Source organism: Colletotrichum karsti (genome assembly GCF_011947395.1).
Source record: "Colletotrichum karsti strain CkLH20 chromosome Unknown Scaffold5, whole genome shotgun sequence".
Lineage (NCBI taxonomy): Eukaryota > Fungi > Ascomycota > Sordariomycetes > Glomerellales > Glomerellaceae > Colletotrichum > Colletotrichum karsti.
In genome coordinates this window covers 808,702-825,856 of record NW_024065905.1, presented here as the reverse complement: position 1 = coordinate 825,856, position 17,155 = coordinate 808,702, and the positions used below count along the sequence as shown (strand labels likewise).

The 17,155-nt window shown below is 55.5% G+C and overlaps 6 protein-coding genes across 6 annotated transcripts; 3 read left to right on the top strand and 3 right to left on the bottom strand.

Moving 5' to 3' along the window:
- Positions 1 to 201: 201 nt before the first annotated feature.
- On the bottom strand, positions 202 to 816 carry CkaCkLH20_02254 (uncharacterized protein; the record flags this gene model as incomplete). Its single annotated transcript, XM_038884973.1, has 1 exon — positions 202 to 816. The coding sequence occupies one exon, from the start codon at positions 814 to 816 to the stop codon at positions 202 to 204; it is 615 nt and encodes a 204-aa protein (XP_038749761.1).
- A 241-nt stretch (positions 817 to 1,057) lies between these two features.
- On the bottom strand, positions 1,058 to 2,111 carry CkaCkLH20_02253 (uncharacterized protein; the record flags this gene model as incomplete). The annotated part of the gene is made up of 4 exons (XM_038884972.1): positions 1,058 to 1,156; positions 1,206 to 1,682; positions 1,733 to 1,945; positions 2,004 to 2,111. The coding sequence occupies 4 exons, from the start codon at positions 2,109 to 2,111 to the stop codon at positions 1,058 to 1,060; spliced, it is 897 nt and encodes a 298-aa protein (XP_038749760.1).
- Positions 2,112 to 2,543: 432 nt separating this feature from the next.
- CkaCkLH20_02252 (uncharacterized protein) lies at positions 2,544 to 3,671 on the bottom strand (the record flags this gene model as incomplete). The annotated part of the gene is made up of 1 exon (XM_038884971.1): positions 2,544 to 3,671. One exon carries the CDS (start codon positions 3,669 to 3,671, stop codon positions 2,544 to 2,546), a length of 1,128 nt encoding a protein of 375 aa, XP_038749759.1.
- Positions 3,672 to 4,205: 534 nt separating this feature from the next.
- CkaCkLH20_02251 (glucosidase II beta subunit-like protein) lies at positions 4,206 to 6,105 on the top strand (the record flags this gene model as incomplete). The annotated part of the gene is made up of 3 exons (XM_038884970.1): positions 4,206 to 4,302; positions 4,463 to 5,407; positions 5,456 to 6,105. The coding sequence occupies 3 exons, from the start codon at positions 4,206 to 4,208 to the stop codon at positions 6,103 to 6,105; spliced, it is 1,692 nt and encodes a 563-aa protein (XP_038749758.1).
- Positions 6,106 to 6,548: 443 nt separating this feature from the next.
- Positions 6,549 to 7,370, top strand: CkaCkLH20_02250 (duf602 domain-containing protein; the record flags this gene model as incomplete). Its single annotated transcript, XM_038884969.1, has 1 exon — positions 6,549 to 7,370. One exon carries the CDS (start codon positions 6,549 to 6,551, stop codon positions 7,368 to 7,370), a length of 822 nt encoding a protein of 273 aa, XP_038749757.1.
- Positions 7,371 to 8,070: 700 nt separating this feature from the next.
- CkaCkLH20_02249 (FAT domain-containing protein) lies at positions 8,071 to 15,590 on the top strand (the record flags this gene model as incomplete). The annotated part of the gene is made up of 4 exons (XM_038884968.1): positions 8,071 to 8,135; positions 8,225 to 8,292; positions 8,378 to 15,084; positions 15,135 to 15,590. 4 exons carry the CDS (start codon positions 8,071 to 8,073, stop codon positions 15,588 to 15,590), a joined length of 7,296 nt encoding a protein of 2,431 aa, XP_038749756.1.
- Between the last annotated feature and the right edge of the window lie 1,565 nt (positions 15,591 to 17,155).

Sequence of the window (17,155 nt, the reverse complement as noted above, 5' to 3'; positions counted from 1 at the left end):
AAGCCGTAGCAATTTGCCGCTTGGGATGTAGACGCGGGAGACCAGACTCCGACCGAATGTGCAATAAAAAGCCAAACACTTTGTTGTGGGAGTGAATTGAATGAGATGCGCGGTTGAGAAATGAATTCACTAGGTGAGTGAGTCCCGACGTTGGTCGAAATGGAAGCACCAGGTAAATCCTACTTCCTTCCGTTCTCAACATCACTTCTCCGGAAGGTACCCCTTAGCCCGGAATGCCCTTTCCAGAATCTCTTGAATGACATTATCCTTCCGCTGGGTGTACTGCATGATCGTCTCGCCCAAACCCTTACTCGCCCCGGCCGCCTCGATCTTTGCCCGCGCATACAGCTCCCGATCATCCTCATGCGCCGTGAGCCACTCCTTCATGATCAGATGCCTCGCCATCTCCGCCGTGCCGACCTTGAACACGTGCAGGTTGACAAAGTACGGCTCGCTCAAGACGAAGAAGCGGTGCTCGTGCCACTCGGGCTCGCGCAGGAGGAACTGGAAACCGAGCGCCTCCAGCGCCGGCACGTACTCGTCCTCGGCCGTCGGGTTGGCGACCGCGAGATCGATGTCGATGACGTTCTTGGCGGGGAGATTCGGGACGGAGGTCGAGCCGACGTGGGAGATGCTCACGGCCGTGGGGCCGAGGGCGTCGGAGATGCGGGAGCGGAGGAGTTCGAAGTGTTCCGGCCACGCGGGGTTTGGAGGCTCGATTGTGAGGGGGATGGGGACCTTGCGGGATGCGATGCGTTGGCATTTTGAAGGATCGTCGTCGATGGGGTTGACGATGTCTTCGATTGAGCACGACATAATTGTAGTAGATCTAGGTGAAGATGATGAAATTATAGCACTTCATTCACTGAAAACGGTCTAGAAGGGGTGGAAATGTCATTAACAACATGAGTCTAGGTCTATCTCTATATGCATGCTCATGTTCGTGAATTCAAAGTTCATGTACGCTCAGACGCCAGAGTGAGTCATCCGGCGTCTTATCTCGTCTGCAGGGACCTGCATCCGTCCGATCTCAATGATGCGATCGACACCTTTGCATTTAAGGGTCCTCCAAGTCGACAAACTTGTAAGCCCAATACGCGCACCATATGAAAGTGAGTCCACAGAAGAAGAAACTAGTGAGGTAAAACACCGCCGCCTAAAGTCGTCAACACCTTTTCATCTCATGACCAGACTGGGCAACTCACCTTGCTGAGATCATTCCATCCCTGACCAACATACAACGGCGTGCACACATACACCGTCAACCCGGCCAGGAAGCACAACGCCGAATACGCCATCAGCATCATCGGCGCCTGCCACGTGAAGATCATATTCCACCGGACCTCGACGAGCGGCATCTCCTTGGGGAACCAGCCGCCCTCCTCCGCAAGCTTGATGGCGCGGATCTGGGGGATCGGCGGGACCTCCTCGAGAGGCGAGTGCACCGGGTCGACGCTCCTGCTGCGGCGGATGTAGAGGATCATGGCGAGTTCCTTGTCGATGTTGCGCTCTTTCGGTGACCGGTCGATCGTCTGGAAGATGAACTGCTCCGACGAGGCGAGGAGGATGGAGAAGAGCGAGAGGGAGATGCTGGCGTACCAGAAGGCCGGGCTGAGCCAGTGGAGGTCGTCGGGGGCCGGCCAGGAGAAGGTGCCGATGACGGCGGCCGAGACGAGAGTACTCTATCGGATGTTAGCTGGGAGGTCGACGAGAGGTGGTGGTGAGGACGCACAGCAACCTGGACGAGCTGGAACTCGCTCAGCTTGCGATCGCGCCATCGCTGGAGTTCGGCTGAGATGTCCTCATCGCTTTCGCATTCTTCGACGCTCTTGGCGATGGATAGGATGGGGAGGAGGGTGTTTTGCTGGTAGAAGCGGTAGTACGGGAGAGTGAGGATATTTGTGGCGATGGATGCGAGCTTGCCGCTGAGTGTCACGGCGGCGATCTTAGGACATCATTTGTCAGTAATTGTGAGGTGCTGGACGTGGAGAGCATTGCCATACTGCGATCTGGAGTTTCCTGCCTCCCGACGGGACTCCACGGGGGAGCTGTCCCGTCTCACCCTTTCCGATCTGATCGTCAATCTGAGCGACCTGGTGTTCCTCGGCCATGTTTGCTTCTGACCGAATGTGCTATTTTTTACAGCCATGGCTGCCCCTTGACTTTATATACATATGTGCTTCCAATGTCTCCCCAAGGCAGCAACTGGATAAACCATGCGTGCGCTGGGCAGCAGATGACTTTTTGCCTGCCCGTGACCGCGACGTCCCCCGCACCGACAGCTGATGTGCCCTCCCACACAATGTCTCAGTTACCCCAGCCTCACGACTACCAATACGAGTAGCGTCAGATGACGAATGAGGGCCTCGATTTCGGTCATGGCAAAGAAAAAGTAGCTTGGAGCTTGTTTCGACGGCCAGCGTCTGCAGACCGGTCTGCAAGTCGCAGCCGCGTGCTTGTGGCGGATGTGTGAGCCAGGTTGCTTTAGCTCCCGCGTGAATCTACAGATCAACCCGCGCTCGCGCACAGGCGGCCCCAGGCACTCAGCCCTTCTTGACCTCCGTCTGGAATTTGACGACCCAATCAAAAAATTCATCCTTGTCACCACTCCATGGTGCCTTGAGCTGCTCCGACAGCGCAACGATCTCATCGAAACACAGATTCATGACGCGATCGATCTCGTCGGGTGACAGCTCGTAAAATGCGCCTGCAAGCTCATCGAACATGTGCGGCAGCTTTCTCAGTATGCGCATTGCCTCGTCCAACCGTTTCGGAACGTCTGAGTTCTCGGCAGGCAGCGAAGGCAGGGTCTTGAGGCGTCGCTTGACGATGGCTTGGTAGAGTAGGGTGGTCAGCCTCAGGCGCTTCAGACAGGATTCGAGACGGTCGCGGATCTTGTCGGGGTCATCGCGGGGAATCGCCTGCTGGCCGCCCATTATGTCGTCGATCAACTCCTGGGTGGAGGGCATCATGGAGCCGAGGGCAGAATCGTGGTCGAGGTCGTTGGCGTCGCTATCATCGTCATCATCATCGGGCTCCTCCTCACCCCAATCCTTGAGCTCCTCCATCACATCCTTCAGCGTAGCCCTGAACTCCTCAACCTTTTTAACAAAGCAAGCACCGATCCCTCCCTTTGAGAAATTCATGACATCGTCACAAGCGGACCAGATGACACCAGTGGCAGCCATGCTTCCCTTGCCCGTTGTAGCGGCAGAACCAATCTTCTGGGCGTCGGAAAGAATCTTGCCGTCCCTCGGGATCTTCTCAACGAGACCCCTTAGCTCCTTCAAAACGGTGTAGCATTTCCATGACAGATCTTTCCGAACCGTTGCGGTGTAGCGCTCGATGTCGCAGGACTGGGCGGCCGTTGCGATGCCTGGGATGGGCCCGGCGACGAGTTCGCGGAGGACTTTGATGATGGCGGACGGCGTGAAGGGCTCGTTGATGATCAGAACAGAGATCTTGGTCGAGTGTGCTTTGATCAGGGAAGCAGAGTCGTGTGCGAGTGAGAGGGCGTCGACGGAGGAAGTCGAAGAAGAAGCAGCCTGCTGAGGATCGTCTTTACCACCGTTGATAGCGAGCAGAACGACCTCCAGCTGCTTCATAAGGGCAACGGCCGTATCGGAGAGCGTATTAAGCGCTGCGGCCGTGTTCGAGCTTGTGGACGCCATTTTGAGATCAAGATCGGCTCTCTCTCGGATGAGCAAATAGGGATGACTCAAAAATGTTGCTGGGAATAGTGACGAATCGTTAAAGGAAAGAAAATGTATCGAAAAACATTTTGCCCCGCGATTTGGAGGGGTAAGGTACGTACCTCACTGCACTGTGTTTCCTCACCGTCCCTTCCTTCCTTCCCATCTGCCAGCGCCCGGTGCTCCTTCCCTGCAGCGTCGCCCAATGACGCCGGTAGGGACCCACATCTCCACCCACAAATCACGTGATTCTGCCGTCCCTGCAGCGGCTGGCGCTGGTGGCAGCTCCGACTCCCCTGTCAGCCACTGGAACCTTGAACCCACACTGGCGTTTTGGGTGAGCTGGAAGTTCCACGACAACAGCACCTTCCGTCCTTTACCTGACCGACCTCAACCTCCAGAATTCCACCTGGTTTGGATCTGGCCAGCTTCACCACCGTCACTTCCTCACCACTTTCAATCAGACTCTGCTTTCTGCATTGATGACGGCTTTGAGGCCATAAACACCCAAACATGCGTCAAAGCTACAGCATGGTGCTTATTAGCACCCTCCTGTCTGCCGCCGCCCCGGTGTCTGCCAGCAACCTTCCCAGAGGAGTTGGTCCTGAATGTGAGTCTATTTACCTCAAGGTCAAAGGGAACCTCAGTTCTTTTGGATTGCTGCAGCTTCCATTGAACTTGAAAAGATGTTTCATTCTTTTATGCAGCGGCCCAAAGCTCCTACCTTGCCCCAATCCGATAGTGGCTCCCACTAACATGCTTCCTCTCAGTCGTCAAGTTCTTCGAGTCCAAGGAGTCCTTCACCTGCATCAGCCACCCCGAGATCAAGCTCAGCGCCAAGCAGATCAACGACAACACCTGCGACTGCCCAGATGGCTCCGACGAACCTGGCACCGCTGCCTGCTCCCACCTCGACCCCCTCTCCCCTATCCAGCCATTCGTCGGTTCCAAGACGGGCACGACTAACACCACCACTGCCCTCCCCGGCTTCTGGTGCGCCAATGAAGGCCACATCGGTGCCTATGTTCCGTTCATGTATGTCAATGACGGTCACTGCGACTACGACATCTGCTGCGACGGCACCGAGGAGTACAGCAACGTCGGAGGCGTAAAGTGCCCGAACAAGTGCGGCGAGATTGGCAAGGAATTCCGTCGTGTCGAGGCCGCACGCAAGGCCGCCATTGAGAAGGCTGCTAAGAGACGCAAGACGATGGCCAAGGAGTCTAGAGAGCTTCGCCGCCGTGTCGAGACCAAGGTCAACACTCTCAAAGCCGAGGTCAAGGGCCTCGAGGCTAAGAAGGAGGAGCTCGAACAGAAGCTCCACGAGACTGAGCGCTCCGAGCGGGGCAAGGTCGTCAAGGGCGAGGGCTCTGGTGGAAAGCTCGGCAACTTGGTGAACCTGGCTAAGAGCCGTGTTGCTGAGCTTCGCGAGACCCTCGAGGATGTCGTTGCTCAGCGCGACGAGCTCCGCACCAAGGTCTCCGAGCTCGAGGGCATTCTCAGCAGATTCAAGGAGGAGTACAACCCCAATTTCAATGACGAGGGAGTTAAGCGCGCCGTCAAAGCTTTTGAAGATTACGCCGCCGATGCTGGTAGTGAACCCAAGTCGGAAGACCTCGAGGCCGACATCAAGGAGGTTCTCACTGAGGACAATGAGAGCTCTGGCATCAACTGGAAGGAGTTCGAGGAGGAAGAGACCACCGACACTGACATGAGTAGGTGAAGCTTGACCTAGTTCATGGTTCTCTACTGACAAATCACAGTCTATAACTTCGAGGCCTACCTGCCCGAGCCCGTCCGCCAATTCATCCATGACAAGATCCTCACCGTCCGTGTTTGGCTCATCGAGAATGGCATGATGGCTGATAACGCCAAGCCCGGTGTCGAGTCTCACTTGGTCACGGCTGCCCGCGACGCCTTTAACGCCGCCAACAACGACCTCAACGAGAAGCGTCGCCAGCTTGAGAGCGAGGAGAAGGACCTCGAGAAGGACTACGGCATCGACGACATCTTCCGTGTTCTCAGCCACAAGTGCGTCAGCACCGAGGCTGGCGAGTACGAATACGAGCTTTGCTGGATGGATAAGACCAATCAGAAGTCCAAGAAGGGTCACGGAAACACCAACATGGGCAACTTTGTCCGTATCGACAGGGAGATGGCCGACGACGAGGAGCGCACCGACGGAAAGAGTCTGGGCAAGGGTCTTCGCATGGTGATGCGTTACGAGAACGGCCAGGGCTGCTGGAACGGTCCGCAGAGACGCACCGATGTCTGGCTGGCTTGCAGCGAGACTGAGGAGCTGTGGAAGGTTTCCGAGTCGGAGAAGTGCGTCTACAAGATGGAGGTCGGCACTCCTGCCGCCTGTGACGAGCTGCTCGAGCCGCCCGAGCCTAAGTCCAAGGATGAGTTGTAGACTGAGGCGCTCGCATTGTACAAAGAATAGCATCGGGATTCCTTAGCTTGGCGTCGGGGTCGTCTGCTTTAGATCCAGTAGAGACAGTAGAAGGCTGCATTAGGATTGATCAAAACGTTTTTGCTTTCAACAAGAAAGAGATGTGGATTTGGGTCCATATGATTCATGATCGTCGGTGAACAGCTGTGTGCATGGATCCTAATTCCCATAGGTCTGGCTGGGCCGAAGCTGGAGATGTCGATGGAGAGAATGAGATACGTACCGAATCTGTCTCCATGTCCGTGCTGAGGGCCCTGCTGGCTGATAAGATAAGGATTTGGTCGTGGCGACGCGACCGGAGGAAAGCCGTTGCTTGCTGGTCGCATTGCCTCTCCGATCACATCTCGCAACCATTCCTAAATAACGCCTTCTCGACACCGCAAACCAACCGCGATCCAAGAATCATGGGTAACGATGGAGGTTCCATTCCCAAGCGCCGCGAACTTGTCAAGGAGGCCGCTCGCGCGCTGACCGTCAGCGAACTCAAAGCCAACGCCCTCGAATCGCTCGGCCATGCGTGGACGCACGACACTGTCACAAACGAGCCTCTCGACGACAACGTTGTGTCAGACTGGCGCGGTCGCCTCTACAATTACGAGACTATTCTCAACGGTCTGATGCCCTCCGACGACACCACACCGCCGAGCGCCGATTCCAAAGAAGTCACATTCGCCTCGACAGGCATCAAGTCACTACGCGACATCGTCAAGCTGAAGTTCCACTCGCCGGCCGGAGCGAAGAAAGCTACATGGACATGCCCAATCTCTCTCAAGGAGCTGGGGCCGTCGGTTAAGGCGGTCTACATCGTGCCCTGCGGCCACGTCTTCGCCGAGGTGGCCATCAAGGAGATCCAGGATCAGGAGTCGACATGTCCGGAGTGCAGCGAGCCGTTCAAGAGCCGAGATGTGGTGCCGATACTGCCGACGGACGAGGGCGACTTGAAGAAGATGACGGAGCGGATGGACGACCTCATTACCTCCGGCTTGACGCACAGTCTGAAGAAGGAGAAGAAGGCCAAGGGCAAGAATAAGCGCAAGGCGGACGGAGACGCCAAGGAGGAGGGCGACGGCGAAGGAGAGAAGCAAAAGGCGGCAGAAAACATTTCGAAGAGGAAGAAGGACGACAGGACGAGCAACATCAACAACCCAATGGCTGCATCATTAACCGCGAAGGTCATGGCGGAGCAAGCTGAGCTTAGCAAACGGAGGAAGGTGCAGGTCGGCTGAGAGCGCCTGCCGTCAAAATGTCAATTATTAGGATTCCATTGGACTTCACCTTACCCACAGGGGTGTTTAGGTGCTAAAAGTCCACTGGCGAGCAGGGTGAGGTCAGCAAGCCGGTGGACCTGAAAGTGAGGCGCCTGCCTTCAAGAGCTCCTCGGTTTAGGAATTGGTGGGGCTACAGTGTACACAAGTGTGGGGAGGTCGGAATGGACTGAAGGATCCAGCCAAACATACCGTTTATGAATATTATTGAAACAGTGTACAAAGTACATGTCTCGTCCCACCTCAAGTTACTCCCACGGGTGACCCTCCATTCCAGTGTCGCACTTTCCGTCACTGCAGACTGGCCTGGCTTCTGCTCTGGTTCAATACCTCAACCACCTACCTATCTCCATCTTTCAGCCTCGTCTCCCATTCAAGGCCTTGCCATCCTGCCTTTTTTTATTGTTGCGGTGTGCGCAGTTGGGCCACACCTTTTTCTCTTTCATTCCTCAATCACAGCAGCAAGCAGTGAATTACTGTAGCTGCACTAGCTGCTACCCACTTCTCCCGCGTTCAAGATCGCGCCTGCTCCTCCCACAACCACCACCCGATCCCTCACCTGCGATATCCTTCCCAAAGAAGCCCGACCTATTTCCCTGTCGCCAGTCGATGTTTCTCCCATTCTGATCCTCGAACGCTCGGGTGCGCCAGCCAGTGAGCCATGGCGACCCAACAGCAGATCGCTCTTGAGCGACTTGACAATATTGTCAGGGACCTAAGATCTCGGTTTGTTCCCCCTCATACCTGCTCTTGCCTCCTCCAACATGGCCGAGGGCTGCTTGCCTCTAGATCGCCCATTTGCTGACCACTCCTAGGACCTCCGACGATGTTCGAAAGCGAGCAGCTCTCCAGCTTAGAGATCTGGTGCTGGTCTGCCACAGAGGTGAGCTAACTTTCCCCTCAACACCGTTCCTACTCCCCTCCAGTGCCATGACGCGACAAGATGGCTGACTCTCCACCCTCTCCAGATCTTCCCCTCGACCAATTCAATACGATATACGGTCAAGTCAACAACAAAATTACCCAACTCATCTCCCACGGAAATGATTCCTCCGAGCGCCTGGGCGGCGTCTACGCCCTCGATGCCCTCGTCGACGTCGAAGTATCCGAGCAGTCGACAAAGATGTTCGCCCGCTTCAACCAGAACCTCAAAACCATTCTGCGCGGCAAGGACATCAACCCCATGCAGGCCGCTGCCATCGCCCTGGGAAAGATGTGCCGACCAGGCGGTTCTATGATAAGCGAACTGGTCGAATCCGAAACCCAGATGGCCCTCGAGTGGCTGCAGAGCGAACGAGTCGAGGAGCGTCGGTACAGCGCTGCGCTTGTCTTGCGCGAGCTGGCGAGACAGGCGCCCACCTTGATGTACAACTACGTCGGCCTCGTGCTTGATCTCATCTGGAACAGCTTGAGAGACAACCGCCACCTCATCCGCGCCACCTCCGCAGAGACCGTCGCTGCTTGTTTCCGCATCATTCGCGAGCGAGACCAGGAGCTGAAACAAACATGGATGGAAAAGGCTTACGCCGAGCTCATGCGCGGACTGCAGCACGGCTCTGTCGAGTACATCCACGCCTCGCTCCTCATGCTCAAGGAGCTCCTCGAACAGGGCGGCATGTTCATGCAGGACCACTACCCCGAAGCCTGCGAGATCGTCCTTCGCTACAAGGACCACCGCGACGTCACCATCCGCAAAACTGTCGTGCTCCTCATTCCCGATCTGGCGAGCTACTCTCCTGCCGAGTTCGACCGCAGCTATCTGCACAAGTTTATGGTCTATCTATCCGGCATGCTGAAGAAGGACAAGGAGAGGAACGACGCCTTCCTGGCTATCGGTAACATCGCAAATTCAGTGAAGAGCGCCATCGCCCCGTACCTTGATGGAGTCATGACACATGTCAGAGAAGGCCTCAGTCTGGCCGCGCGCAAACGAGGCTCGGTCGACGCAGTGTTCGAGTGCATAAGTCGCCTCGCCGTTGCAGTTGGCCAAACGCTGAGCAAGTACATGGAAGCGTTGCTCGACCCCATCTTCGAATGCGACCTCACGCCCAAGTTGACCCAAGCCCTCGTTGATATGGCCTTCTACATCCCACCCGCCAAGGATACCATTCAGAACAGGTTACTTGATATGCTCAGTATGGTTTTGTGTGGGGAGCCCTTCAAGCCGCTGGGTGCTCCCCACCCCAACACTCTCACATCTGTGCCCGCCGTTCCCAAGGACTCCAAGGATCCTTTGGCGTACGAGCACCGCAAGGCCGAAGTCAAGCTTGCCCTCAATACCCTCGGCAGCTTCGACTTCACCGGCCACGTCCTCAACGAGTTCGTTCGAGATGTTGCTGTCAAGTATGTGGAGGATGAGGACCCAGAGACCAGAGAGGCCGCGGCTCTCACCTGCTGCCAGCTCTACGTGCGAGACCCGATCGTCAACCAAACCAGTTACCATGCTCTTCAGGTTGTTGGCGATGTCATCGAACGACTTCTTACCGTGGGCGTATCGGATCCTGAGCCGAATATCAGACGGACTGTCCTTGCCGCCCTCGACGAGCGTTTCGACAGGCACCTGGCCAAGGCGGAGAATATTCGCACCCTCTTCTTCGCGCTCAACGACGAAGTCTTTGCCATCCGGGAGGTTGCGATCTCTATCATCGGTCGCCTTGCTAGATACAATCCGGCCTACGTCATCCCCTCTCTCCGCAAGACTCTCATTCAGCTCCTTACTGAACTTGAATTCTCTGATGTATCGAGGAACAAGGAGGAGAGCGCCAAGCTTCTCAGTCTGCTTGTGCAGAACGCACAAGGACTCGTCAAGCCTTACGTCGATCCCATGATGTCCGTCCTTCTTCCGAAAGCCAACGACCCCAGCGCGTCTGTGGCCGCGACAATTCTCAGAGCTATCGGAGAGCTGGCGACTGTAGGCGGCGAGGAAGTTCTCCCTTACAAAGATCGCCTCATGCCTCTCATCATCGAGGCCCTGCAAGATCAGAGCTCAAACAACAAGCGAGAGGCGGCACTTCACGCGCTTGGTCAGCTGGCGAGCAACTCTGGATACGTCATCGAGCCATACTTGGAGTATCCCCAGTTGCTGGAACTTCTTCAGAGCATCATTCGTACGGAAGGCCAGCGGGGTCCGTTGCGGCAAGAAACCATCAAGTTAATGGGCATCTTGGGTGCTTTGGACCCCTACAAGTACCAGCAGGTTGAGCAACGACGGCCCGATGCCCAGCGCCGCGTCGAGAGCACCCAGATGACGGATATTTCTCTCATGATGACGGGGCTCACGCCTTCCAGCAAAGAGTACTTCCCGACCGTCGTCATCAACGCTCTTCTGCAAATCCTCAAGGATAACTCTCTTTCGAGCCACCACGCGTCCGTCATCGAAGCCATCATGAACATCTTCCGTACCCTCGGCTTGGAGTGTGTCTCGTTCCTCGACCGAATCATCCCAGCTTTCCTCGGTGTCATTCGCGCCGCAGATAAGACACGTCTCGACTCCTATTTCAGCCAGCTGGCCACTCTTGTGTCCATCGTTCGGCAGCACATCCGTAACTTCCTACCCGAGATCGTGGAGATCTGCCAAGAATTCTGGCACACGACCAGCACTCTTCAATCGACCATCATGAGCCTGGTCGAGGCCATCTCCCGGTCTCTCGAGGGCGAGTTCAAGATCTACCTCGCTGGATTGCTGCCTCTCATGCTGGGTGTGCTTGAGAAGGATACAACCACACGACGCTTGCCTTCTGAAAAGGTTCTTCACGCTTTCCTCGTCTTCGGATCCAGCGCCGAAGAGTACATGCACTTGATCATCCCTGTTATTGTCAGGACGTTCGAGAAGCAAGGGCAGCCGCCTCCACTGAGAAAGCAAGCGATCGAGACGATTGGCAAGATTACGTATCAGGTAAATCTGAACGACTACGCTGCGAAAATCATCCACCCCCTCACACGCATCCTGGCCAGCGGCGACATTTCTCTCCGAGTTGCTGCGCTCGACACCTTATGCTGCCTCATCCAGCAGCTGGGTAAGGACTATCTGCATTTCATGGGCACGGTCAACAAGGTTCTCGCCCTGCACCAGATCCAGCATCAGAACTACGATCTTTTAGTCACCAAGCTCCAGAAGGGGGAAGTATTGCCTCAAGACCTCGGCGCTGGCGATCGTTTCGTCGACCGAATCGACGACCAAGCAACATTCGGCGATCTTAACGCGAAGAAGCTCGAGATGAACGCCATCCATCTCAAGCAAGCGTGGGATACGAAGGGCAAGTCGACCAAGGAGGACTGGCAAGAATGGCTTCGTAGGTTTTCCACGACGCTACTTACCGAGTCGCCCAACCACGCACTCCGTGCTTGCGCCGCCCTCGCCAGCTCTTATCTTCCCCTCGCTCGCGAGCTGTTCAACTCGGCATTCGTGTCATGCTGGGGCGAACTCTTCGAGGGGTTCCAAGATGAGCTGATTCAGAACATCGAAAGCGCCATCAAGTCCGAGAATGTGCCCCCCGATTTGCTCGGTCTGCTGCTCAACCTCGCCGAGTTTATGGAACACGACGACAAGGCGCTGCCTATCGACATCAGAGTGCTAGGTAGGGAAGCTGCTCGATGTCACGCGTACGCCAAGGCCCTCCACTACAAGGAGCTCGAGTTCCTGCAAGACCAGAGCAGTGGTGCGGTTGAGGCTCTTATTGTGATCAACAACCAACTTCAGCAATCTGATGCAGCCATTGGTATTCTCCGCAAAGCGCAGCTTTACAAAGAGGGAATTCAACTTAGAGAGACGTGGTTCGAGAAGCTGGAGAGATGGGATGAGGCGCTTGAGTTTTACGACAGGAGAGAGGCAGAAATACCAGAAGACAAGCCTGTGCCCGTTGATATCATCATGGGCAAGATGCGTTGCTTGCACGCCTTGGGCGAGTGGGAGTCTCTGGCCAGCCTTGCCAGCACTACCTGGTCCAATTCTTCTCCCGATGTCCAGCGGCTCATCGCCCCTCTCGCTACTGCCGCAGCTTGGGGCCTGGGCAAGTGGGATTCAATGGACAGCTACTTACAGTCTATGAAGCGCTACTCGACAGACAGGTCCTTTTTCGGAGCCATTCTTGCTCTGCATCGCAACCAGTTTAGGGAAGCTTTGAACTGCGTGCAGCAAGCTCGAGAAGGCCTAGACACGGAACTGAGCGCCCTCGTCAGCGAGTCATACAACCGGGCTTACCAGGTCGTCGTCAGAGTCCAGATGCTTGCAGAACTCGAGGAGCTTATCGTGTACAAGCAAACTGACGACAAGAAGAAGGCAACGATGCGCCGCACCTGGGAGACGCGACTGAAGGGATGTCAGCGTAACGTCGAGGTTTGGCAAAGGATGCTTAGGCTGCGTGCACTGGTCATCACTCCGGCGGAGAACATGCACATGTGGATCAAGTTTGCCAACCTTTGCCGCAAGTCAGGTCGCATGGGACTCGCTGAAAAGTCCCTGAAGCAACTTATTGGGGTCGAGGCTCCCCTGGATACGATGATTCCTTACTGGAACGAGCGGCCGCAACAGCCGAACGTCGGACTGCCTAGGAACATTCCTTCGCAAATCATCTACGCTATGCTCAAGTTCCAGTGGGAGGTTGGTCAGCAACCTATCTACCGAAATGCCGGGGTTTCCGAAAGAACTCTCTACTGTCTGCGGAAGTTCACGAATGACTCAGCGCATCGGTACGAGGCCACCAAGGCTCACCTCACGGCCCAGGCTCCCAACGGCATGGATTTGACAAGCGACTATGGCTTCCCGCACCAGATCGACCCTAGTCTTATGAACCCGCAGACGCAAAAGGCACTGTACGATCAGACTGTTCTTCTGGCCAAGTGTTATCTGCGCCAGGGCGAGTGGCTTATTGCCTTGAACAGAGAGAACTGGCAGTACGAACATGTTCAGGACATTCTCACCTCGTACTCGCAGGCTACCAAGTACAACCCGCGGTGGTACAAGGCATGGCATGCCTGGGCTTTGGCCAACTTCGAGATTGTCCAGGCTTTGTCTGCTAGAGGTGAACGAACTGACCACATGGTCATTGAGCATGTTGTCCCAGCGGTTCGTGGCTTCTTCAAGTCGATCGCGCTTTCGGCCGGCAGCTCACTTCAAGACACTCTTCGCCTCTTGACACTTTGGTTCACGCATGGCGCCAGTGCCGACGTTAATGCCGCCGTCACCGAAGGCTTCACCAACGTCAGTGTCGATACATGGCTCGAAGTCATCCCGCAGCTCATCGCTCGCATCAACCAGCCGACGCGTCGCGTACAACAGTCCATTCACAGCCTCCTGGCGGATGTCGGTAGAGCCCATCCGCAGGCTCTTGTCTACCCCTTGACTGTGGCCATGAAGTCTTCTCAAAACACCCGCAGGTCGCGATCCGCTGCTCAGATTATGGATAGTATGCGTCAACACAGCGCCAACCTCGTCTCTCAAGCCGACGTTGTCAGCCACGAACTTATCAGGGTCGCGGTTCTTTGGCACGAGCAATGGCACGAGGGACTCGAGGAAGCATCGCGACTCTACTTCGGCGACCACAACATTGAGGGCATGTTTGCCACCCTGGAGCCTCTTCACGACCAGCTTGAGAGGGGCCCGGAGACGTTGCGTGAGATTTCCTTCACTCAGGCTTTCGGCAGAGACCTCACCGAAGCTCGCGAGTGGTGCAGACAATACGAAGCCAGTCGGGACGTCAACGACCTCAATCAAGCCTGGGACCTGTACTACCAGGTGTTCCGGCGCATTTCGCGACAGCTACCCCAGCTTACTACGCTCGAGTTGCCTTACTGTTCGCCGAAGTTGCTCGCCGCCAAGGATCTTGACCTTGCCGTTCCTGGAACATACAAGAGCGGCCAGCCGATCGTCCGCATCATGGAGTTTGAGGGTACCTTCACGGTTATTAACAGTAAACAGCGGCCCCGAAAACTCAACATCAGCGGCAGCGACGGTGTGTCCTACGCCTTCTTGCTCAAGGGCCACGAGGATATCCGCCAGGACGAACGAGTTATGCAGTTGTTCGGTCTGTGCAACACCTTGTTGGCAAACGATTCCGAGTGTTACAAGCGCCATCTTAACATCCAGCGCTACCCGGCAATCCCCTTGTCGCAGAACTCCGGTCTTTTGGGATGGGTTCCCAATAGCGATACGCTTCACGTGCTGATTAGGGAATACCGTGAGAGCAGAAAGATTCTCCTTAATATTGAGCATCGCATCATGCTTCAAATGGCTCCCGACTACGATAATCTCACTCTCATGCAGAAGGTGGAGGTCTTTGGATACGCGCTTGATAACACCACCGGCCAAGATCTCTACCGTGTTCTGTGGCTCAAGAGCAAGAGTTCCGAGGCCTGGCTGGAACGTCGCACAAACTACACACGCTCCCTTGGTGTCATGTCGATGGTTGGATACATTCTGGGTCTCGGCGATCGTCACCCTTCCAACCTTATGCTCGACCGCGTGACTGGCAAGATCATTCACATCGACTTTGGTGACTGTTTCGAGGTGGCAATGAAGCGCGAGAAGTACCCCGAACGGGTACCCTTCCGACTCACCCGCATGCTCACCTACGCCATGGAAGTGAGCAACATTGAGGGCAGCTTCCGCATCACATGCGAGCAAGTCATGAGGGTGTTGCGCGACAACAAAGACAGCGTCATGGCTGTCCTGGAAGCAGTATGTATCATCACAATAGATTTAAAGCGCTTTGCTAACATGGCATACAGTTTATCCACGATCCTCTCCTGACTTGGCGCCTTACGAATGCTGCCAGCCCGGCAGGACCGAACTTCCGCTCCGAACGAGAGCAGTCCCTCGCTGGCCCTCAAGGCACCCGCGCCCGCAGGCCTTCGGTTCTCGACGCAGATATTGCGCCATCCGAGCTTCTTGCTGCCGATCCTGGCATCCCTGGCGGACCAGCCGCGCGCTCTCGTTCAAGAACAAACTCGTCGATGGCTCACGAAGGCAGTGTCGTTAACGGTAACAACGGTCAAGACCCCGCCGAGATCCAGAACGCGAGAGCCGTTGAAGTGCTGGATCGTGTGTCTCAGAAATTGTCAGGCAAGGATTTCAAGCCAGACGAGGAGCTTGATGTCATCAACCAGGTCAACAAGCTCATCACAGAGGCGACGAAGTTGGAGAACCTGTGCCAGCACTACATAGGATGGTGCAGCTTCTGGTAAACCAGCAAGACGAGGAGATGGTGGGGTATGGTGAATGGCCAGTGGGATGCAATGGTTGACCGAGGTTCTGGAAAGGATTTCCAGCGGGCCCCGTCGGCATTAGCAGACGTTGGCAAACGTTGGCGGTATCTTCTGCAGCATGTGTAAGTACTTCTCCTGGCATGTATGCTGGGCTTTTTCTGCTTTTGTCAAAATGTATACCAGATCAGGGTTTGGAAGGCAAGTGGTTTTCAAGTGGTTCTTTGGTCGTACGCGGCCTCTCCTGTTTACTTCAGGCATGGCGAGGCGTCATGGTAGACAGAAATCGAGATTTATAATGGTTTAACGTTGTTCTCCATTGATGATAGGGATCTTTATCCCGATGCCGGTGTAGTTCTGCTTTGCCTGTATTCTCCGTTATCGTTGGGTAACCTTGTAGCTGGCTGTTACTCGGCGCGACAAATGCAAGAAGCTTTTCAACCAACTGGAAGAGAGGCAGATGCTGAGGCGCAACGGCAGATCCGGCAGAGAGAGGGAGGGAGCGAGATCGTGACAGCCGCCGCCGCCGACGACGACGATGACGGACGAAGAGGGGGAAAGATGGAGGAGGACAAGCCTGCCTGCACCCCGCGAAGACGTAGCCCCTTCAAAACATGACCTAATATAGCATGACGAAAAATCGACTGTAGCAACCATCCACCACTGAACCTGACGCATACCATGCCACCCTTCCCTTCTTGAATGCCGGTTCATCACGTCCTATCTATAAAAAGGATAGATCTTTGTCGAGAGTTTCAGTTCCTGACCGTCCCGCATCGCTGCAAAGAACTCTGGGCAAGCGACCTCAACGACACAGGATGTGTGGCCTTGGTAATACGACTGATCCGTCCGCGGCTGATTGACTCCCCGGTCTCTTCCCCGGGGCGAGTGAATGACTCCAGCCGGATGACCCCTCAGCGAGCGGGATCTGGCTGATCGAGGAGATAGAGTCTACCGTCGGAGCTTCTTTATGTAAGCGGGATGTTGCGTTGCGGTGCAAGAGTGACATGTTCCAATCGCAGAGCGGACTCGGCGCCGTCGTCTTCGGGCGTCGATCTCGCCGCTATGCTCATTCAACAACCTGAGGGGACCGCGCTGGTGAGCTCGCAGATGATGTCGCGTATCTCGCAGGGGAGACGGAAGAAGGGGGCCGTCTCCTCGCGGTCCGGGCGAGGCTGGGTTCGTACGTGGACCGGCGCGGTCGGCGACGTTTCTCTGGGGGTTGGTGATGGGCTCATGTTTGCAGAGTCGGGTGTTTGGGAAGGGCGTCGGGTACTTTATTGGGAAGAGTTGGATATTCTGTAAGGAATTTGCAACGGGATAAGGTTTGGACCAAAAGGTTGGACGGCGGAAAGCCATACATGTTCTGGAGAAGACCGACGACCTAGAGCCTCCACTTCCATCTTTTCTGTGGTTATAAGTTTTCTTTCTGTCGATTACCATTTCCGTAATTCTATCCTAGTGATCGACATAAACGTCCAAAAGAATATTGAAATCCACCATCGTCCACCATCGACATCTACCATCGACACCTACCATCAACTAAC